The sequence below is a fragment of the Cupressus sempervirens genome, chromosome 5 (genome assembly GCF_028749045.1).
Source record: "Cupressus sempervirens isolate cs-2001-9-10 chromosome 5, ASM2874904v1, whole genome shotgun sequence".
In the NCBI taxonomy this organism is placed as follows: domain Eukaryota; kingdom Viridiplantae; phylum Streptophyta; class Pinopsida; order Cupressales; family Cupressaceae; genus Cupressus; species Cupressus sempervirens.
This window is the reverse complement of record NC_143122.1, coordinates 1,025,768,264-1,025,792,807: the sequence shown is the minus strand read 5'-3', so window position 1 is coordinate 1,025,792,807 and position 24,544 is coordinate 1,025,768,264. Positions and strand designations below refer to the sequence as shown.

Below are 24,544 nucleotides of genomic sequence, written 5' to 3'. Positions count from 1 at the left end.
GCTTGGTGTGGACAAGATCAACTATTGATAGCTCTGTTTCAACCAGATGGGCATATTGGGCTACGAATGCCTCAGATAATTCAACAAAGTTTTTAATTGTGCCATAGGGGATTCTATAAAACCATTCAAGAGCTGGTCCAGCCAAGCTTTTGGGAAAAAGGCGCAAGAGGAAGACATCATTGTATGCCACGTCCTGGCAATGCATGTAAAATTCTTTGATATGTGTGACATGGTCTCCTTTTCCTCTGAATTTGTCAAATTTGGGTACTTCAAAGTGTTTGGGAAATGGTGTCATGGTAATGGCTCTGTCAAATGGGTAAGGACACACATTCTCAAACTTGAATGTCTTCGGATCATTCCCTTCTTGGATGGCTTTCAGAGCTGTCTTCATTTGCTCCCATTCTGAATTGATAGGTGGCGGCTGGGGTGCCCCCAATATAGGAGTGCCTTGAGGTAGGTATGCACTAGATGGGGCCACTGAATATGGATGGCTGTGAGGGATTTTCTGATAGGGATTGTACATTGTTTGGGCAACTGCATGGTGGATGACGGGTTGTTGAGGGGGAGGTGGCGCATATTTTTGCATGTGTTGCGAGGCTTTCTGTTGATATGGGATTTGAGGTTGGGATTGAGGAACATAAGCTAGCTGTGGGATAAATGGATTGCTTTGTGGAGGTAAGGTATAAGATGGTTGTGAAGCTTGGGGAAAGGATCGGGGGGCTTGTGGGGTTTGACCAATATATGTTGGTTGCGCCCCCATTTGGGATGGTACCTGCAAATAATTGGTGGTTGGCTGGATTGGTGGATTACCTCCTAGAAGTGGCATTGAAAAGTAGTTGGTAATAGGAGGTAATGGATTAGTTGGTGGTGGGGGTGGTGCAAATTGAAAGCTTGGGAATGGAACTGATGGGGTTTGATAGCTTGGTGGCTGCATTTGGAAGCTTGGTAGAGTGGTGGCGGGAGCTGGGGTCACTTGGGAGCTTGGTAGAAAATTGGCAGTAGCTTGTGGGATTTGATAGCTTTGTAGAGTGAAGGTAGTAGCTTGTGGATTTGTGGCTGATGGTATTGAGCTCCCAAGACCTAATAGAAATGATGAGATTGTGCTTTGAGCTGTGGTGAACAAGCTGGGGGTAATGAGAGGTTAATTACTTGGCCCCATGGGTGGCATCCCTGTTGTATATTGTTGAGGTTGGCCAAAGATACTAGCACTGATTTGGGAGATGGGTGGATTTGGAAGGCTAGGTTGGGGAGCAGCAGCAATAGTGAAGGGGGTGAACGGCGAGGTGTTTTGGGTAAAGGGGGTTTGAAGTGGAGAGGTATGAACCAAGGAAGGAGTGGTGGTGGTTGGGTTTGCTTGCGGCATGGAGATTTCAACTTGGGTGGATGATGGTATGTTTGGGTCTGTTGGATCATATGGATTGGTTGGAGGCTCTTCTTTTGGCATATATTGAGGATGATTTGGATCATAAGAGCCTATGGGTGGTGGCAGCTACCCAAACAATGGGTGAAATGGATCTAATAATGGAGGGGGTCTTCCAAAGTCAAAGGTTCCTACATTGTCCCTTCAAAAATTAGCCATGATTATCTCTTTGTTCTTGTCTATAATGGCATTTACCAATACTGCATTTTCTGGTTGGTTCATGAAAGCTTCAATGTCAGTAGGTGATGGCATAGCTTTTTCTGGGCTGAAGGATGGTTGAGTGCTCAAGGGGGGTGATGTTGTTCAGTCCAAATGATAGGGCTCCATTGTTTCTTTCTTCTTGGCTAAACGAGTGACGGGTGGCATGAAGATGCAGAATGTTCCTAGGGATGAGATGCAACAAATGTTGGTGGATGCAAAAGGGGGGAAGGCTTTTCTATGCAAATGATTTCCTAGGTTGAGGCAAAGCTATATGAAAAAACCTAAGGAGGATTGGGTTGGGGATTCTAACTTCAAAGATATGTTGCCAAAGCACAAAAGGTTTTCTTTCCTATGTGCAAGCTTAGTGGTGATTGTGTCAACTTAAGGATAGACTGATGATCCTTTAGGAAGAACACGAGATTGACCACTTGTGGATCCCAACCTTTAGCTCAAGGTGATGAGGGATAACAAGTGACAAAGCTAGATTACCCTAGACAAAGCTTTTTCAAAGGGATAACCTTGGTGAGATTGGTGGATTTGAAAGATTTTAGGAATGGCAAACTTTTGGCAAGGTGACAACAAATTTTGAAGGCTTGGATGTGCAGATTTTGGATTGCTGGCTAGATGGTTTGATTCTAAATGAGATGGATGAGCTAATAATGCTTAAGGGGATAACCTAAGATGGCTGGCTTTTCTAAAAATATGACTCTAAAGTGAAGCTTATCCAAGAAGATGTGGAGAAACAAGGGTGTCTAATCATAGAAATCATGCCTAGTTGGTAAGGTATAAGCAGGATTAACTCCTGGATGTTGGCTAAATTTGATGGTGCGCTTTAACCAGGCCTCTTGAAGTGCTTCGTCGACAGCTTTGTCTTCTATTTTGTGGAGTTTGGCAATTCGTGGGCTTGGTGTTATTTCTTTTCTCTTGGCTGAAAGTTCTTGGTATGCCAAAGATGGCTTGATTTTGACTTTGTGAAACTTCTGTTTCAGTTTGGGTTGTTCCGACATAAATTCTTGAATTTTCTTGGCTTTGAGAGATCTCAGTTGTTTTGCTTCGACTCATTCAACTTCTAAAATAGGCAGTGACTACGCTAAGTGTGCCCTAAGCTAGTATTGACCAAGTTTGGCAAACATTCATTCAACAAGTAAAATAAAATCAAGCAATAGATAGGAACATTCAGATAGAAGTTTGTGGCTCTCAGAATGTGATACTTGCGCTGAGGAGTGTGTATGTTCTACAAATGTTTTGATCAGTCATTTCAAACACATTAACATCCTAGATGGTTGTCTACAAGGCTGACAGTTGGTTTAGGTAGGGAGTCCTCGATATACGCAAGGTACGTGAGGCCCAAATCCATAGATGAGACCAAAAAGATGTCACACAGCCAAGAGGAGCGGTAACCCACTTCTCCTCTTTCACTTCTCAAGGGTATAAAGTTCCTTGAGGCTTAGCCCGAGTGAGAAAATCTTGATCCCAAGAGAGGTGTCTTTCGATTCACCTCCTGATTCTTATACTCCGCCGGAATGCTGGAGTTGAGGTCGTCCAAGGGGTGATGAAATCCCCAAGTTGGCCTCCTAAAAAGAAACAAAGTTTTGGATCCTAATCTTATGCACCCAAGATGGCTTCGAAAGACGACAAGGGGAGAGAAGACTTGGATGACCTTGGGCTAAAAAAACTGCTTGTTCTTTTACCAACTGACTCTTATGTGTGCTAATCTAGACTTTGCAAGCACTCATGTTTAAGAGACAATGTTCAATTCCAACTTGAAGCGCCAACAAAAGTAAATCGATCGAAGAATGCAAACAATAAGAAGAGTTACGGTCAACAAAAGAAAACTCGCGTGCCCGGAGGCCCTCCACGTCAAGTATCGATTAATTTTCTTTAAGGCATTCAAGATTGAGTGTGAGTTTGTTTTAAACCCAAAACAAAAGTGTGTGAGATTCGATTTCAAGCGCGCGCCCGGAGGCTCTCCACGTCAGTTGTTGTTCAATTTTAGTGCCCAAATTTGAAGTGTGATCGATTTAATCTAGAGTTTTGGTCATTTAAGAATTTTGATAAAGTTAAAGCAAACGTTCAAAGACCAAGTGAGTTAGTTAGATTGTGGAACATTTAACACATTTTTCAAGTAGAACCATCCCCATAAATGGCGCTGAGATTGCAACCAATGGTTGAATTGATGGGTGATTAGAAAAGAGGTGAGTCCAAGGAACTACTCAAACTGATTTTTGCAAATTTGTATTTAACTTAACAAAGTTTCTTAATTGTCCAAAAATTAAACTTTACCTAAATTGCATGTGAAAAAAAGATTTGTTTTGTTCAATTTTAGAAGATCCAAATGAAGTGTTTGATATTGCAATGGTTAATTGATCCTTGGCATTCAAGATTGGATTTGTTGTTTTAAGTATGCATTTCAAAGAAAATTGATTTTAATCCATGGCATTCAAGAGTGTGTTTTGAGCAACATTCATTCAATGAAAAATGTGTTTAACCATTCAAGTTCATTTTAGCAACATGCATTCAAAGACAAATGGTTAAACATTCAAGTTCATTTTTTTAGCAACATGAGAACCTGCAAGAAACATGGTTAGTGGTTCCATATGTGCTCCAACCTGCAATGAGACAAAAAAAAAGAAATTTAGTTAGTTACCCAAAATCTTCAAAAATGAAAGCTTAACTATGGGAAAAAAAATTCAACTTTTTTTGTTGTTTTTCCTATGCGTAAAAATGCTTAAAATGGTCTAAATCCTACGGAACCACTAAAAGTCAAATTTTGATTTATACACTTTTTTTTATATAACTACAAGGTGCAGAAATAAAGATTTTAAAACAGAAGTGCAACAGAGACAGGCGAAGATGACAGTTCATCAGGTGCAGACGCCAAACTGCAAAGACGCTGATCTGCGGAGACGCTAATCTGCAGAGACGACAGTTTGATGGCTGGCGACAGCGAAGACGGAGATGACAGTTTGACTGATGGCGACAGCGGAGATGACAGTTCAGGTTGCGGAGACGACAAAGTAGCCGACGGAGGCGCTGATCTGCGGAGACAACAGTCCAGGATGCGTAGACGACAGTCAGAGACGTCAAACTGCAGAGACGACAATTTGGTTGTGGAGACAATAGAGTAGCTCACAAGAGAAAACACTCCATACTTTCTTGATTTTGCAAATGTGTCCTTTGATGTGGATGTATGCTCAAGATGCTCAAAGCTACTTCAATGGAGGTGGGTAATGGAAAATTGGTAGCTTTGTGAGCTCTCAATTTGGCATTATAAAGGTAAGATTGATGGCTTTGGTTCTCAAAATAGCATGGTAACTTTAGCTCAAAGATTGTTGTTGAAATGGCTTGGGATGGGATTCAATTTATAGGCCAAGGGATAGAGGGATGGAGGGCTTAGATGCAAGGATGGGGAGATGGTTAAGAAGAGTTAAGATGCACTCAAAGGGGAGCACATGGATTGTGTTTTTTTAGCACCAATGGAAAGGTGACACTTGTCACAAGGAGGATGAGTGTGAGAGGGTAGGGTAAAGGGTTGGTTAAAGGCATGATGAGTGGGGTTGAGCATGTAAGAGAGATGTAAGAGGAATGAGTGTTGAAGAGGGAAGAGTGTGGAAGATGGATGTAAGAGTCATGAGTGGGCTTGTAAGAGTCTTTTATGGTTTGTAAGAGCACTCATGACTTGGTGGTTGGGATTTTTGAGGGGAGACTTTGGTTTGGTTTAGGAAAGTCTTAAACTTGTTTAGGGAATGTGACAACATTAGGGGGTGGATTAGGCTTGGGTTTAGGATTAGATTAGGAATGTTAGAGATGTGCAAGTGGATGGCATTAATGAGAGTGGGTGAGTTAGTGGCTAAGCTTGGTTAGTATGGGTGGATGGGGTGGATTAGGCTAAATGGAGGATTAGGGATAGGTTAGGGGTTTTTGGATTTGAGAATTTTATTTATCAAATAGATTTATTTAATAAATGGGGATTTTTTGAATTAGATAGAAGAATAGGATTTAATTGATAAATAATAGGTTTATTTGATTTATCAATTAGGACTATAGATGATTAATTAAATTAATCAGCTAGGGATGGCAAAGGATTAATTAAATAAGAATTTAATTAATGATGCCTTTAGAGATGGCTAAATTAGATTACCAAAGCGGTGTAATCAAATTTAGGTGTCTACACTTTCCAGTTTGTAACTCAACCATTGCTTTAAATTCTTTGAAACGACTGAAATCTTTAAATTTACTCCTAAGAAAATAAACCCATGTTCTTCTACTGAAATCATCAATGAAAGAAACATAATAAACTGATCTACCAATAGAAGGAACATCAATTGGACCAAATACATCCGAATGGATTAGATCCAAAATACATGAGGACTTATGAGAACTTGAGTAAAACTGAACACAATTTTATTTACCATAGATACAATGTTCACAAAAATCAAACTCAAGATTGTAGTCATTCAACCCATCAACAAGATTTTTACTTTTTAAGGTTTGTAGACCCTTCTCACCTATGTGACCAAGTCTCTAGTGCCATAACATAGTCTTCTCTGCAGGCAACTTTGATTTAATAGATAGAGCACCCTTGGGTACCCAAAAACCATGACCATATGTTGAAAGAGAAACCCTCTCCTTCTCCAAAAAAGTAGTCCTCTTCACAATCTTATTAGAAGTACTATTGTACTCAACCGTGCATGCATCAAGCTAGTACAATGTACCCAATTTGCTTACTTTTTCTATTACCATAGCACCTCTCACAATTTTCACATCTACTTTAGAAAATTGTACATGCAAACTCACATCTATTAGTTTGCTAACAGATAAAAAATTCCTCGCTAGTCCTGAGATATGCAAGACACCATCAAATCTTCTAATTCTACCATTAGAAAATTTCACACAAATACTTCCACGACCAACAATATCAAAAATTGAGTTATCACCCAAATACACCTTACCACCATCAAACATTTCATACTTACTAAACCAATTTCTATTAGGAGTCGTGAAAAGATGCACCTGAGTCTATCAACCATGCATTGTCACCTACATGAGTGGCCAAGGCTGGGACGAAAACATTTCATCTTCCTTCTCAGACTCATAATCAAAATCTTGCTTCTTCTTTTTCTTCTTCTCCTCTTTGCTGTCCTTTCAGAAGTGCCCAGGTTTGCCATAGTTCCAGCAGATCGTCTTGGACTTACCAAGAGATCTTGATCTCCCCTTATTCTTGGACTTAGAATGGCCATGCTGCTTTTCGTTTTTGCCTCTTTCTTTTGGTCTTCCTCGAACACTTAAAGCCTCTTTGGCATTCGGAGAGACCTTCCTTCTCATCTCCTTAGAAAGTAGAGAACCAACAATGTCCTCCATTTCAAGACAACTGAAGTACTCCCTATGGCCATGACAAGGTTGTCCCATGAGTCTGGAAACAAACATAGCAAGATTTGGCACCTTTATTCTTCATCCATCAATGTCATGTCCCCTTTTCAAATAATTAAAAAATAATAATCTTTGCTAAGACAGGCAGGCCCAAGAAAGTGAAGTTTCGGAAAAAGGGAGTTAATCTTTGGAAACCGTTGGACTAATAAATGATAATTATTATTAAAATATGTTTCATTAACCTCTCTTGGACATGAGTTACAGTTATGCCCTTTTTAAAGAGGTTTGGAGGCATTTTGGGGGGGGATTCCAGAACTTGATTTTTGCTCATTCTTTGTTATTCTTCAGAGGCTACCAAACTTGTGGAGAAGGAGACCCAAGAACGGGAGTTTGCAGGTTTCCAAGGAGACCCAAGAACGGGAGTTTGCAGGTTTCCAAGAAGGCTAAGGATGGGAGTTTGAAGCCATTCCATGTGCATGCTCATACAGAGTTTGCCTTTGTGCTGAACAGTGCAGATTTGTGAGTTTTCGGGTGTGTTTTTTGTATGAGTTTGGTGTTTACAGTTGAGTATTTCATATCATTTTGGGTTGCTGCTGTATATCAGACTTTTAAATGTTAAAATAGAGCTGAATATATATATTGGGACGTGATTAAACTTCTGAGATAGATTATTAGTGTTTTTGTGGTGTTTTCGGGCATATTTTGTGCTATTTCGGGAGCCCGATGAGCATAGTTTTGGTCCTACATTTTTGAGCTATTGTGTAAAGGCTATACGGATCTGGAAATGTCAATTTGTAGGCTTTTATGCTGCTGAAAGTTCTGTAAAAATTTCCATTTTCAGATTTATTAATAATTTGTGAAGTTGTGAAGCTTTTAGCACTATTTTCAGCATACCCGATTTGGGGTTTCTTGAGGAATTTGGTGGATCTTTGGGATATAAGTTGTTTGATTTTAAAGATCTGATTTGAGGCTTGAAATACCATGAAAAATCAGAAAAGGGACATTTCAGTGGTATCAGAGCCTTGATCTTGCTAGCCTAAGGGTTTGTAGAAGTTTGCAGGTCAGTTTTGACAACTACCCAGATCTTGCATTTCAGTTTTGAGAACTACCCAAATCTTGCATGTCATAATTTATGATTGCATGTTGCTTCTAATCACCTACATATCAAAATTTATGGTTGCATGCTACTTCTAATCATTTTCATGTTAGTTCTTGGTGAATTTGGTGGTTGTAGAAGTTTGCATTTCAGTTTTGACAAGTACCCAGATCTTGTATGTCAGTTTTGACAACTACCCAGATCTTGCATGTCATAATTTGGTGGTTGCATGTTGCTTCTAATCAGTTGCATGTCCAAATCTATGGTTTCATGCTACTTCTAATCATTTTCATGTTAGTTCTTGGTGAATTTGGTGGTTGTAGAAGTTTGCATGTCAGTTTTGACAACTACCCAGATTTTGCATGTCAGTTTTGACAACTACCCAGATCTTGCATGTCATAATTTGGTGGTTTCATGTTGCTTCTAATCAGTTGCATGTCCAAATCTATGGTTGCATGCTACTTCTAATCATTTGCATGTTAGTTCTTGGTGTTTGAAGAAGTTATATCCTATTGGGGTTACACTCTACTTTATCCAGAATGGACAGGTATAGTATAGAGTCTCAGAGGGAACGATCTTGGACAATTGATAGCCAGAGTCAAAATAGTAGAAAGGATGGTTATTTAGACATTCGAGATAAACTTATGAAAATAAGCCATGACATGTCTAAACAGTTGGTTGAGCACCACCGTATAATGAATGACATGTTATCTGACCCAGCTAAGGTGGATAAGTTGACTGGATTTCTATTTGGCAGATTTTTTCACAGGACAGATGATACAATTCCCAAGAACTTGCATGAGGAGTTTGAGAAACTAGCTGATAGCCAGGTAGAGGTCTCAGATTCTACTTTGCCACAGGAGGTGGTGGGAAAGGATATTACACAGATTGATAGTAATAGTCAACTTGATACTCAAATTGAGACAACTGTTTACAGGTTGTCAAAGGGTGATGCCACAGGTATTCAGGATGGTATAGTTACAACAGGCAGTGACTACAGTGTAGTGGGTTCAGATGATGATTATGAGGATGTTGTTGTGCAGGATGGTGAGATACCTGGTAGAGATGAGCAGACATTGAGCATTCATGACTTTGCTGAGAAAGAGTACCAGGCGCAGTTAGATGCTTCATCACATGAGGTTGAGGCAGGTAGTACTTCACATGATTTATCCCGCCAGCTGAAGGTGAGTGAAGATAGTATTGTGACTTCATTACCTCATCATGACAAGTATGTGGAGTTAGTTGGTATTGGTCATATTACTCAGGTGAGGAGTTTGCTTGAGTTACCAGTTGATTCTAGTTTACGGATATGGACTCGAGATTGTTATATTGGTGTTTGGGATTCAGTTGACTGGAGATCTTTAACACTTTTTGGTAGCAGTGTTTGTTTGGGTGCTATCATGGATTTGATTAGCAGATTACACGGTGTTGTCTTTTCTTGTGCCAGTATCTTGTCTGATGTTGGTATTAGTTTTTATACACCGGTGTTGGGCTTTGTTCATATATCCAGTCGACTATACTTGCTGGAATGTGTTGATGATCTTTCATATTTGGCAGTGTGTACAGATGAGTCCCAGGATCATATTGGCATTGATGACATCCAGGAGGATGTAGTGGGCAATTTTGAAGACTTAGTTTCTTTGGGTATAGAGGAGTTGGACAGCAGTGCTACAGTTTTTGATACTCTGTATGTTGATATGAGCTTTAGAGTTGATTCACGGGACATGGATGGTAATACTCTAGAGACTAGTAACTTTGAGGATACTCCTTTAGACAGTGCATCAAAGGAAGTTTGTAGGAGACAGTCAAGCCAATGCCATCATGTGTCTAATCAGTTGAGAGTTAGTGACCGAGACATTGCTATCACTTGCCAACATTTTGATGCTGCTCGTCAGTTATTAGCAGTTTATGGATGGGGTTCTCCTACTAGTGATGAGCAGGAAGGAAGTTATCTTTCCTTGACAGAGATCCACTCTTTATGGGAGGCTATTCGGATTTTGAGACAGAATTATATGCAGTTGGTAGCTGACAGAGATTATCTTATGGAGTGGGGTAGTACAGCATATGATGCATTGTTGGCCAAGGAAGATGAGGTGAGTGAGCTTACTGAGCAGCTTGAGGTGACTTCTGAGATTCTTGAGAGTACACAGTTGGCTTTCAAGGAGTCACAGTTTCATTTGGCTAAGGTGACCATGGAGTTAGAGCGACTACAGTCTTTATCTGATTCTATACAGTCACAAGCTATGGTGTTTGGTGATTCGAGGATGTCCATGGCTGAGATTGTCAGAGATAGTGGAGATGGGGATGCATCCATCCTTGATACTAACATTGGCATATCAGGTTCATTCCCACTAGAGTCAGGTTTAGTTGAGTTGGGTATTGTAGCAGATTATTGTATGCCTGACAGGGTGGTGGCCTCTAGTACTGAAGGCACAGAGACTAGAGATGTATCAAAGGTCATGTGTGATGTTGGTGAGTCAACAGTTGGCATGGTTCCTGCTAGTAATACTACTCCCTTGGTGATATCTTTGGAGGTAGTAGTCAGTTCCAACATGGTTGATGATCAATTGCAGTTAGTTTCATCTGGATTACAGTCTGAGCCACTGACTGAGATTGGCGCATTCTATCAGCATTACACTGTGAGGTACGCTCATCAATTTACCTTTGATGACCATGTTGATGAGATTATGATACAGAGATGTACTTTGGTTCCTAGTGCTTATCATCAGTTATGGAATAGTTTGATGCCTCGAGATGAGAGTTGTGATGGGCACGACATGGCGACAGGTTCTGTAGTTGATAGCTTGATAATACATGACTTAGAGCAGGAGTTTTGGAGTGATGCTTCAGCAAGTGTTGTTATTGATTCTACTCCTTTGGCTATGACATCTCCTGACTTAGCTAGTGATCAGTCATAGTGGGTTGTATCACTTGTTCATGGTGAGCTATTGATTGAGGTTGGTTTTTTTAATCAACATTATATTGCAGGGTATGTACATCAGTTAACAATTGATCCTTATGCTGAGGAGTTGATGGCAGGAAAATTTGGTTTGGGTTCCATTTCTTGTTGTTTATCTTGTGATGGTTTTTCACCATCAGGGGGGCATGGGAGTTATGGTTATGAGACAGTGGCCAATGATCTACATAGTTGTGTTGACTGCAGGAGTTGTACAGTGTGTGGATTCTCCATACTTGGTATAGTTTCATTTGAGAGCATTCACCATTGTTGCAGAGTTGGATTGTACATTCCATATAGGCCAGTGGAATGCATTGATGGTATTTACTATGTTGGTAGTCCACTTTACTTGGGTTTTGATATTCTAAGAGTTTGTGTCTCATGGGTTTTTGACTGTGGTAATGGTGATTTTGGAGTTTGGTTGAGCTATAATTGCCAGTTTGATTATGGATTCCTCTTGATCATATTGCAGAGGATCTTGCAGGAGTCTGTGTTAATTGGTAGTAGTATAGTTCATGACTACATTTGGGATCCAGGAGGATTGATTGGTTTATTGTTCAGCCATTGCTTGAGGACAAGCAATGTTTGGGAGGGGAGGACTTGTCATGTCCCCTTTTCAAATAATTAAAAAATAATAATCTTTGCTAAGACAGGCAGGCCCAAGAAAGTGAAGTTTCGAAAAAAGGGAGTTAATCTTTGGAAACCGTTGGACTAATAAATGATAATTATTATTAAAATATGTTTCATTAACCTCTCTTGGACGTGAGTTACAGTTATGCCCTTTTTAAAGAGGTTTGGAGGCATTTTGGGGGGGATTCCAGAACTTGATTTTTGCTCATACTTTGTTATTCTTCAGAGGCTGCCAAACCTGTGGAGAAGGAGACCCAAGAATGGGAGTTTGCAGGTTTCCAGGGAGACCCAAGAACGGGAGTTTGCAGGTTTCCAGGAAGGCTAAGGACGGGAGTTTGAAGCCATTCCATGTGCATGCTCATACAGAGTTTTCCTTTGTGCTGAACAGTGCAGATTTGTGAGTTTTCGGGTGTGTTTTTTGTATGAGTTTGGTGTTTACAGTTGAGTATTTCATATCAGTTTGGGTTGCTGTTGTATATCAGACTTTTAAATGTTAAAATAGAGCTGAATATATATATTGGGACGTGATTAAACTTCTGAGATAGATTATTAGTGTTTTTGTGGTGTTTTCGGGCATATTTTGTGCTATTTCGGGAGCCCGATGAGCATAGTTTTGGTCCTACATTTTTGAGCTGTTGTGTAAAGTCTATACGGATCTGGAAATGTCAATTTGTAGGCTTTTATGCTGCTGAAAGTTCTGTAAAAATTTCCATTTTCAGATTTATTAATAATTTGTGAAGTTGTGAAGCTTTTAGCACTATTTTCAGCATACCCGATTTGGGGTTTCTTGAGAAATTTGGTGGATCTTTGGGATATAAGTTGTTTGATTTTAAAGATCTGATTTGAGGCTTGAAATACCATGAAAAATCAGAAAAGGGACATTTCAATCAACACCCCAACTAAAGTCAACTGATTCACCAACATATTAAAACTTTCAAGATGCTTAGAGATTCATCAACCTTCTTCCATTCTCAAGGAATACAACTTCTTCCTTAAGAAAAAATCTTGTTCACAAGTGATTTTGCTTGATAGATCTCACTTAGCTTCTTCTAAAGCTTCTTCATGGTAGGTTCTTCATGGACATTAATCATAATCGAATCTACAAGACACAATCTAATGAGACCCTTAGCTTTTCTATCTGCCACATCATATTGTGTGGCTAAAGTTGAATCTACTTGCCTCAGCTTATTGTCATCAATTGCATCCCATAGATTCTAAACAATCAATAGATCTTCCATCTTCAGCTTCCACATCTCAAAGTTTGTACTAGAAAACTTCTCTACATCAATCCTCCCTTATATGCTTGCCATCTTTGCAATCTTGCAATACAGAAATAAAAACCTTTGCACAAGCGCCCACTCAAACCTTGATTAGCTTAAAAGACCCTATACCCAACAAATGAAACCAAAATTGGCCAAGCTCTGATACCACTTGCAAAGAAGCAAAGGTGTGCGAAATCACTTGCTACACTAATCTTTGAGAGTACGATTATGCAAATTCAACTAACTATTGCAGAGATCTCAATAAATGCATAATAATATAATCAAAATAACAATGAACGCATAACACAATAATTACCATGGGGAAACCCTTCTGGGAGAAAAACCTCACCCTCCAAAACTCACACAATGTATTTCAAATCAAGAAGATTACAATACATTTGCAATGCAAGTTCTTACAGGAGCGCATCACCACAACTCAAACTTGGACTCAGACTCAGAGATACTCCTAGCACCCAGTCTTGCAAACAGAACTCTATGATTCAAACAGCTCCCCAAGCCCTTCTTTTATAGTGATTTACAACTTGGAAACCATTTGTGGTCTTACAAAACCATTAGGCAAAACAACCATGCCATATGTTACCCACTTGTCATTTGTAACTCCGAGAATATCATTTTCGTCCATAATTTTGTCCTCTAGTTTAGACCCCTATAAAAATCATATAATAAGTTGTTTATACTCTAAAAATAACCCTCCTATATTGTTCTAGGTACAAGACATATTTTTAGCTACTCATACACCTTTTTCCAACTCATAAATATGTGGAAAACTACCACAAACAAATTCTAAAAAATTTCGGAAAAAGCTTGCAAGGTTGAGACACAATTCTCAACATGGGTATGTGGTTAATAAAGTTCGCATCATGACTTTTTTTATATGAATTTGTGGAGATCCTGATCAGCAGTTTGTTAATCAGTTGAAAGTACACCGAGATTCTATCTGCCTTCAAATTGGTTCCATTTAGTTATGATGAGCACAGATATAGTTAAGTCATGCTAGAATCAAATTTAATATAGCATCATTCATTAATTTGATCAGATTGACAGTCCAATTGAAATCATTAGCATACTCCTAGCAAAGCAGTACGAAAGAGCCCTGAAAGCATGGGCGTGGAGCAACCACTATCCATTCATGCAATGCTCTTAGATAGTTTTTTATATGACTACATGTTTTTTTTCTATGGAGATATTACATCATCTCCAAGATCAGTTCTGCTCCTCAATACATGAGCACAAGCTTAAGGCTGGAAACCTAATTGGTTAGAAAGTTCTGCTCCTCAATACATGAGCACAAGCTTAAGGCTGAAAACCTAATTGGTTAGAAAGTTCTGCTCCTCAATAAGTGAGCACAAGCTTTAGGCTGAAAACCTAATTGGTTGAAATCATTTTGCATTAGGCAATTGCAGATTTATTATAATCATCAGCTTGACCAAGAAGGAGAATTTCTAATAAACCTTTCTGATTTCCTTCAGTGTACACTGTTAGCCACAGTAGGTCCTACCGCTCTAGTTAATTTAGAGTTCAAGAGTCTAATTGAAATTGACACTCAGCCATTCAGTAATCTAATTAGTTGGGTCCTACTCCTTATTGATCAAATGTCCATTGGGTTGCATCCCTGAACCCAGGTACAGCAATCAAGGTCGTAGATATCCTAAAGATGAGATGAACAAGTCCCTTAGTGTCAACGGTGCATGTGCCCCAACAAGGGTCTGTCACCAAAGGCCTCTCTCTTTTGAGGGGCATGTCCTGGCATCCCTTGACCATTCTGGTGATGTTCATGGATCCCTCAATTATCCCAGATATGTCAAGCCCTAGAAGCTAAAAACAATTAATAAATAAATAAACTAATATAAATCTTTGGCACCAATTTCACTATACAAATGTAAAAACATAAACAGGAGAGCATATCTCATTAGGAGCAAGGAATAAACTATAAAATAGACAAAAAAATAGTCAAGGACCAGTTGAATGTAAAGCTCAGATCTCATCATTATCAGTTGTGGTCAAAGGTATATGTAAATGACAACTAAGAGCCTTGTTCTCGAAGGAGCTTTTCATCATGAAAGTATTAAAACTTTGGAGGCTGCTCATAAGTTTCAAGGAAAGAACCTTGCACTGTGTGCCTTCAAGAAGATATAAATTGATCTGTTCAAACTTTGGCAACGGTGTATTAAATGTGTCTTTGAGACTAGACGAATTTCATAAGCAAATTAAATAAACCAGCATCATAACTGAATCTCCAGACTGATATTCTATAGGTTCATGCTTATATTTCCAGTAGATTTATCATTTCAGCTTCTTTTAGTTTGTCCAGTTTATTGTTTATAGTTTTAATTTATTTGTATTTTGAAGATTCAAATATTATTTTTATGTACAGTAGACCTGTCATCACTAAAACCAGTCCCTTTGTCCGTGTTCCCGTATTCATTCTTATTTTTAGCAAAGAGTGATGGAAAAGGTAAAATCCAATTTGAAATCATTGCCTGATAATTTTTATTTATATATATAGAGCAATTACCTGATTTGGAGCAAATATCTTAATCAGGCGTTGGCAGTAAAGAACAAGGAGTTAATAAAATTTGAGCTCTTGCCAATGAGAAATAAAATCCTCATTATAAACAGATTTCTCATTGTGCTTTTGAAAATATTATTAGATATTGCACCATGCATGAAGACTGCTAATATGATAACATAAAAAACTGTAAAGATATAATTGCACAAGCATATCTCACTTCTGCCCAATTTCATAATCTCCCTTGGAGCAAATAGAAATTATCACCATAAGTTACTTCCTCCTTAGCAGGCTTCGGATTCATTTTAAGACAGCTTTTTCTCTAGGACAGATCATGAATTCTGAATCCAGATGTCAGTTTCCATACAAGTGCACCAAAATAATATCACATGATGGGAAAAAAACATATTTCCAACAGGCTCACTATAATAAACACCTAATATAGAAAATTCAACAATAAGAAATGAAGAATGTATCCCACACTAGTGCAGGCTACCCACATTAATCTCTATGGAGTTTCTGAAAACTGATTTTTACACATTCCGAAAAATTTGTTGATAACATTAAGAAATTCTATACCTATCTCATTGAGTTCCTAATCAGTTGTCAACATGCATTCACTATTTACTGAAAAACTATACAATTAATGATCAAAATAACTCATTTATTGTTTTATCATTTTCCTTTGCAGAGTTGTACAATTTTTGTTGGCTACGCTTGAATTAGCATGTACCATCAGCCCATTCCATATCCTGATGGGCAGTGATGGCGCTATTAGTACCAACATCATATGACAAGCCTCCAGGAGGAAACTCATTGCCATAGTCTTCTGGAGGTAGTACACATCCAGATGTGGGTTTGCATACAGACGCACCAAAACTGATTTTTACACATTCCGAAAAATTTGTTGATAACATTAAGAAATTCTATACCTATCTCATTGAGTTCCTAATCAGTTGTCAACATGCATTCACTATTTACTGAAAAACTATACAATTAATGATCAAAATAACTCATTTATTGTTTTATCATTTTCCTTTGCAGAGTTGTACAATTTTTGTTGGCTACGCTTGAATTAGCATGTACCATCAGCCCATTCCATATCCTGATGGGCAGTGATGGCGCTATTAGTACCAACATCATATGACAAGCCTCCAGGAGGAAACTCATTGCCATAGTCTTCTGGAGGTAGTACACATCCAGATGTGGGTTTGCATACAGACGCACCAAAATAATATCATGTGATGGGAAAAAACATATTTCCAACAGGCTCACTATGATAAACACCTAATATAGAAAATTCAACAATAAGAAATGAAAAATGTATCCCACACTAGTGCAGGCTACCCACATTAATATCTCTGTAGTTTCTAAAAACTGATTTTTACACATTCCAAAAAAATTGTTGATAACATTAAGAAATTCTATACCTATCCCATTGAGTTCCTAATCAGTTGTCAACGTGCATTCACTATTTACTGAAAAACTATACAATTAGTGAACAAAATAACTCATTTATTATTTCATCATTTTCCTTTGCAGAATTATACAATTTTTGTTGGTGACACTTGAATTAGCATGTACCATCAGCCCATTCCATATCGTGATAGGCATTGATGGGGCTACTAGTACCAACATCATCTGACAAGCCACCAGGAGGAAACTCATTGCCATAGTCTTTTGGAGGTAGTACACATCCAACATATGATTTGTTAGAAACGCAGTATTCAAGTAGCTCATTCCAGTACGTGTCCTGCAAAGAATTAACAGTGCATAAATGAGACACATCAAATTATGTAAACAAACCAAAAAAGAAAGGGATACATAGTATCTCTGGGTTTAAATATGGCTCTTAAATACATACCAAATAATATTAACATTTTTAACTGCTGTGGCTCTACACAAATCAAGTTGGTGATAATAGCAAAAACTCAAAAGGCATTTATTTGAAATGCAACAAAAAGCCCCTATATTAACTCTAAATAATGAAACATTGAAATCATATTATATCTGCATTTATAACATTTTTTCCAAATGTAATTGCCTCACCAAAGCACAAAACTAGAACTGTCAGAATGGATTTAAATTTTCATGTAAAATGGCCTTGACTGATTTTCATCTTAGGATGTGATGTTTTCTACACTATTCGAATTGCTTAGCATCAGCTTCAATGTGACTCACTCCCAGAATGCCCTTGCTTTGGACTTTTGGTGAGGATTTAGATTTAAAAGAAAAAAATATGACCTGAATTCAATTCCTTTCCAAAAAGTTGTTAGATCTGTAAACCTGGTATTTTAGAACTGTTGATACTCTGGTCGTACATTGATATTTTTTTGTTAAAGCGGTAGCTCCATATATTGTAATCTCTTTCTGTGAATGATACCTAATTTTGAAAATAAATCCTTTCAAAACAGTTGTGTGTTCTATGCCAATGTGAGGGTACCTAATCTGCTTGAGGGAAAAAATGGAGTGCAATTGAAGTGTATGCTTTGTCAAATACCCCAGTTTGGTCTTTTGGTGTGGAATTACACATACAAGTAAACTGTCCAAGATTTTCATGATCAGTTTTTTTATTCCTCTTAGTTTCATACCTTGCACTTATGACACATAGAAAAACAGCAGAGCTATATGTAATGAGGAAATGAATAAAGGGAAGACAAGGCTACTAAGAATAATAATCTTCATTGCAGAAAAAAAGTAAAGAATCCCATAGCACTGACTAAAGAAAAGAAAACAATGTGGATGTTGAGATGAACAATGACTTAGTTTGTCAAACCTAGAGAAGAAACCAACTTGTTTAATGCATAGCAAAAAGGAATGTAGGGAACTTAGGTAAAGCTTAACAGACTTTGGTGCACGAATTCCTTGAGAGTGAAAACATGCATAGATGTGGAGGCCTTGATTGTTTAAAACTTTGAACAGTTCATTTAATTCTATTAAATTAATATTTAGTACACTAAATAACACAATCTTAAGAAAAAATAAGAAGAGGACGAGAGTAAAAAGTGATTGGAAATAATGAAATCACATGAAAAGTTTAGCTTAAAAGAAAGAAGATGAAGCATTAGAATTACCTTACTAAGTACATATGGATTCCCCACCACTACAAGCAGAGACTTGGCACGTGTAATAGCAACATTAAAGCGTTTCGGATTTACTATGAACCCCAAGTTAAATTTCATATCATGGTCCTCATTCTTGAAACTAGACCGAACAGTTGATATAATAATTACAGTTTTCTCATCTCCTTGAAATTGCTCAACACTTCCAACCTTCACATCAGACATATTGTTTTTCCCAAAGGCTTTCCTTAACTTGACAACTTGCTGACGATAGGGTGTTATTACTCCTATGTCCTTTCCAGTTACTGAGTTTCTCTTGTCATCTTTTACCTTTTTAACAATCTCCAAGACTTTGCTTATCTCTATTGCATTAAACCATGACGGACTTCTGCCTTCCCTTTCGTCAATGCCCTCTACGCCAACAAAAACAACTGGAAATTTTTTGTTTGGAAGTTCATCAAAAGCACAATGTAATTTCTTAATCCTTTTTCCAGCACAAGCAATCAACTCACTTCCATAGAATAGTCGAGAAGGAAGCTCTACAATTGCAGGATGAGAACGATAATTCCTCACAAGCTTTGTTACAAATTGCATATTTTCTCCATCAGGGGAATAAAGGTGGAGTTCTGAAAGCCTCTCAAAATATGACTTTCCCAGTCCCATCTTTTCACCTATAGAGGAACAAATGATTGGACCCAACTGCTGTGGATCGCCTGCAAGAACAACTGTTGTTTCTTCATTAGCAAAATTAGCAATAGGCACCATTGTTTCTGGCTCTGTACCTTGAGCAGCTTCGTCCAAGAATATATGAGTAAAATGACCACGTGGAACATCTTGAGCATTAAGTGTGGCAGCACTTAAGCATGTTGATACAATTATCTTAAATTTCAATAAGCCTTCCACAGGTGGGCAGTAAAACATTGAATCGCTATAGCAACAGCATGGTAGGATACAAGGTGGCACATCTTGATATGGGCGAGACAAAGCATTCAGTCTTAATATTTCTTTTTTTTCAACAGACCCTAGCAATCTCTCCACTAATATATCAGATGCAGCATTTGAAGGAGCACACGCAAGAATACAGGCCTTTGAATTGTTTTTGAGGATCTGCAATATGGCTTCTATCACTGTTGCTGTCTTTCCAGTACCAGGTGGTCCATAAACAAGGTATGGTGGTGACCCATAGCTATTTATTATTTTATGTACAGCAGAAAACTGCTCTTTATTAAGATTCCTATTGAAAGGATCAATCTTGGAAACATTATTGTGTGATTTTCTTGCCAAAGATTCCCCTGGAAAAAGAAATTTCTCATCAATTCTGCCTGCTGCTTCTACTGCCTGATGGCAGCGACGGAGACTGATCCTACTAAAGGAGAAGTGAACATCATATTGAAGCCTTGGAATAAATTTCTTATGGAAGGACTTGTCAAATTTTACAAATATTTCATTTGCTTCTATCTTATGGATGTAACCCTGCTCAAAAAATAAATAAGTACATAAATAAAGATTATAAACAAGAAATACAAAATCTGGAACATGCAGCATTATGTAAATCAGCAAGTTTTGCTAGACTTAAACGAAACAAACCTCATAAGCAAAGCCTTCTCCTCCAGATTTTGTCACATATATTTTGTCTCTATATATAAGTGAAGGGCGCTTCTCTGACAAACCGGGGACCTTCAGAACCAAATATTCTCCATTGCTACTCATAGTTACATTATGCATGTCATATACATTTATATCTTCCTGTGTCCACACAGTAACATATTTGTGAGCTTGACCAAAAAAGTTGAATTAGTAGAAAATGCTGGAAAAAAAACCTAACATTTACATGTTTATCATAGTATATGTTTACCTGCATCTGCAACTCTTCCAAGTGCAATAAAGTAGAGAAATATTTGGAATATGTTTTCATGGACAGACCATCCCTAAGAGCCCTGGGTAACTTTTTCTCATCAATATTCTTCAAATGAAGTGGAATGGGATATGATTTTAGTTTCTTTCCAAAGCTGGGCAGCGGAGGAGGCACACCATCAACAATTCTTCTTAAACTTCTTGATTTTCTCTTTTGAATTTTGGAATAAGGCTCCTGTGGGGCTAGTTGTTCAGAAATGTCATCCTCAGCAAGCAAAGTAGCATGCAAAACAACTTTTTCCTGGTCCTGGAAATCAAAGACAATGGACGATCTCTGTAGGCCAATATCTTTTGCTGAACATGAGAGATGAATGATATGATGATGCTTTGGTTCAATTATCCATGGACCTCTGACCACAGAAGTAGACTGTGTATCCAACTGTGATATATTCATTGATTTCATCTTGACTTCAAGAGAACCCATGCTATACAAGCATGATTTGTTCTCAGCTTGTATAAAGTTGACAGGTTCTACTGATGGAGAAAGACTGAAGGAATTTTTGGGTCTCACTTTATCAAGTTCTACTGCAGACAGTTTCAGAGAACTTTTTCCATTGTTCGTAATTGTGATTGCAGTCGTTTGCCTTTCACCCTTCTTAAATGACTGTGGCCTGCCATTTTCAATAGGGAAAGGCAGAGAAATATCAATTCCCCCTTCTTTGATCTGACTAAATGCTACATCTTGATTTTCTATATGATTCAGATTAACACCGCCTTCCACATCAGCTACACTTCCGAGAAAGCTACGCCTTCCATTTTTATATTCATCTTGTCTTTGTTCAATTTTATCTGAAGCATGCTCCTTATTTGCTTGGGGTTTATTGACTTTATTACAAACTGCAAGATCATGTTGTTTTGAAAAAGAACATCGTATCCCACATCCCTTGCTGGTCTCAGATTCTTGCAAACTTTGTAGTTGCTTTAATGGAACATATTTTGGAGGAAGAGGATCTTTATCTTTCACACTTAGGTCTGGACAAAATTTATCAGATTCAGAGATGCCCCCTTGTCCAACCTCTTCCCATCCAAATTTCGCACCTTGCAAATCAACTTCACATTCACAGCCACTCCCAATTTCAAAAAGAGCATGGCTTACATTTACCTTGCTTTCAATTTCTTTCAAATTTCCAAAACTCTCTTTACTATGATTCGGGCTCTCAGTATTTCGTTTAGAAACAGAGAGTCGTTTAGGTTTAGAATCTTCCGAGTTAGGGCAAGTATCCACGCTATTTATATTTCTGCCTGGCTGAGGAGATATTTTTGCGCGCCATTGAAATTTTATTTTTCCCTTACAGGAAGCATCCTCTGCGATGCTTGTCAGATTTCCGATTACAAGCTGTTGCTTAGACATGTCTCTTGATTTTGCGGGAACATCCAACGCCACTATTCTGCTGTGACATGATTCTTTGGCCTTCTCAGAACTATGATTGAAGGAAAGTGATATGCCATGTTTATCTGAGTGCGACCCACCTGGAAGCTTTGTGTTCCCTTTCCTGGAATCCTGAATTTCTTTACTGTGTCCTCGTCGTTCTATGTTCCGAGTACTCACTCCAACACTACCATCCAACGTTCCCTGTATTGCATGTTTCTCCGTGTCATGCTGTCTAGCACTTTTAGCCTTAGATGCCTCTGAATTCTCACTTTGTATTTGTTGATTTTTGTTTGAAACCCCAGTTTGACTGACCTCTGCCCGATTTAGAGCCCCACCCACAATTCCCTTATCCCTACCAGCTCTCTGCTCATTCATATGTAGAACCTTATCCTTGTTCCTTTGATACTTTTGTTGAGTCCTTCGTATTTGATGTTTTGAACCATTTTCTGCTTCGCTTGAACTTTGCAATTCGCTTACCAATGTATAGCTTGGAGAACCCCAATCATTCACTTCCCCAATTGGGTATTTCACATCAATCCAACCGTCCAGAGATCCAGAGCACCCCCTTGCAGTTTGCACTCCCTCTGTCAAATCCTTGTTCCCACACCACACAATCACCTCATCAGGGTCCGTTGACGACTCCTCATTGTCACTTGGTTTCTTTCCCACTTTCTTTGCTCCTGCTTTTCCTCTTACCCTGGCATCAATCTTTCCCCCAATGCAGGTTTTAGAATGCTTTTCTGGATTCATATTGCTTTTCTTTATATCTTCAAAACGCACAATTATAACCAAGAAAATGTGGCTTCACGACGATCGCTTTTACAACTGAAATTCAAGATACTAATTAGGTTAAATGCTGAAACACAGTAGCATTGTAAAAATTATTTGCACGCTGCGCGCATGGATCAATGAAGCCTTTGAATTGTCATGCAGCATTCGGATTTGTTTAACAATTAAAATCAAGATAGGTTGTTACAACATCGCAACAAATCAGCTACCTATCAATTGAACAGAAGGAAAATTTTCTATTTTCATTTTCTTTGCTGCCGAGTTTAGAAGATAAACATAATTGAAGAGAGAGAATTTGAGCAACCCCCCTTAGAAAATTGAAATGGCAATTCGAAAATGTATAACATGCAGAAAACATAATTTGAAATAAACGAATTTGGAAGATGAAAGTTTTACCAGTAACCAATTTTAGCCAGTCTCTGTAAAATTTCGATCCATTTGCGAAACAAATATTCGTTTCTTCAAGGCCTTGAAGCATGCGTTGCAAGTTTCAAAAAACTTCAAATCTGCTGTATTTTCAATGCACGGAATATTAGTACTTGCTTTTTCCTTTTTCTCTTTACTTTTTTAAAACAAGTCGGTTAATTGGAAAGCTGCTTGCCCCAACGCCAGCGGAGTCGTCTCTGTAATATTTATTATTATTATTTTATTTATATTGGAAATGTTCAAACAAGAATAATAATGAGGACTATATAATTATGAATTAAATTAGGTTTCTTTTCCACCAAGTAAAATGGATATTTTTAAAATTAGAATTTGAAATATGAATAGGATTTTGAAAACATATTTTAATAATTTATTAAGATTATCTGATTTTTTTAATAAAAATAGTTGTATCAAATTATATTAATTAGTAAATAGAGAGTAAAACAAAATGTAGAAAGGTTATGTGGTGGTTAGGAAGAATCATCAATTATGAATCAACACGGAGTTAACCCAATGCAAAAATCATCAAAAGGGTTGAGTCTTGGAGAACATTAGAAACAAAATATAAACAAAAGGCTCAAGGCTAGCCAAAGGTGAACTCATACTACAAGAGTAATGCCTAAGGGCAGTGGAGCATTAGATGTACCATTGAAATCTTCTAATCCATAGACCTAAGAGGGTTCCAGATCAAGGAGTTTCCAACCATCAACATTATCATCTTCAACCTCCTTCTTAGTATCCAATCGACATGAAATGGCTAATGAGAGCAAAGGGAAATCCTTAGTGGAAGCCCAACCAGTCCACCAATCGACCAACTAGAAGTGGACGCTAGTGGCCAAGTAGGTATTGGGTGAATGTGAAATTATACAAGAGAGGAATGATAGCCAAATGGAGTGTGGGAAGCACGTGGTCAATGGTAGCGGGAGGAGTGGGTTATCGAGGAGGCTTGGGGTGAGAATTGCTTTGCCTACTGGAACTATTATGCCCTTGACACCTTCAAAATGTGAAGGGGCACCAGAAGAAGAGCCATCAAGAGGCACTTGAGCCACAATGCAAGGAGCATTTCCCCAGTGTTGGACGAGCTCTTGTAAATGAGCTATCTCAAAGGTGACTTTATCTACTTGAACTTGAATATGAAAGAGAGCCTTCTTATAGATACATGCCTTAGCAATAACAGATACATTAGTGTCAAAAATTGTAAAGATTATATAAAATTTTTTGAGTAGATTGTGTTGGAGCTTTATTATCATTATTCTATTAAAGTTTTAATATTTTCTTGTAAAGTATTTTTTATTAGACATATTAATGATGGTTGATTGTTGAATTATATAAAAAAGTGTAAAAATATTGAATGGTGAATTACTATGCAAAATTAAAATGTGAACTGAAATAAATGAAAACAATGCAATGCAAGATCTAAATTCACATTCACACACATTCAATGAAGCATATGCATAAATCTATGATCAACAATAATAATCTAGACTCACTCATAGTTCAATCAATACACTTTGAA

At 38.0% G+C, this 24,544-nt stretch overlaps 1 protein-coding gene across 2 annotated transcripts; it reads right to left on the bottom strand.

Annotated features, from left to right (window-relative positions):
* Window positions 1-16,461: 16,461 nt before the first annotated feature.
* On the bottom strand, window positions 16,462-23,128 carry SDE3 (P-loop containing nucleoside triphosphate hydrolases superfamily protein). Of its 2 annotated transcripts, XM_089833326.1 has the most exons (6): window positions 22,999-23,128; window positions 20,383-22,638; window positions 20,115-20,273; window positions 18,540-20,000; window positions 17,032-17,218; window positions 16,462-16,558 (listed from the first exon to the last, which is right to left on the bottom strand). In XM_089833326.1, the coding sequence occupies exons 2-5, from the start codon at window positions 22,561-22,563 to the stop codon at window positions 17,039-17,041; spliced, it is 3,981 nt and encodes a 1,326-aa protein (XP_089689452.1). In that variant the 5' UTR covers window positions 22,564-22,638; window positions 22,999-23,128; the 3' UTR covers window positions 16,462-16,558; window positions 17,032-17,038. The 2 variants fall into 2 exon arrangements, with proteins under 2 accessions (XP_089689452.1, XP_089689451.1); XM_089833325.1 differs by lacking the exon at window positions 16,462-16,558 and having other exon boundaries at window positions 16,833-17,218.
* Between the last annotated feature and the right edge of the window lie 1,416 nt (window positions 23,129-24,544).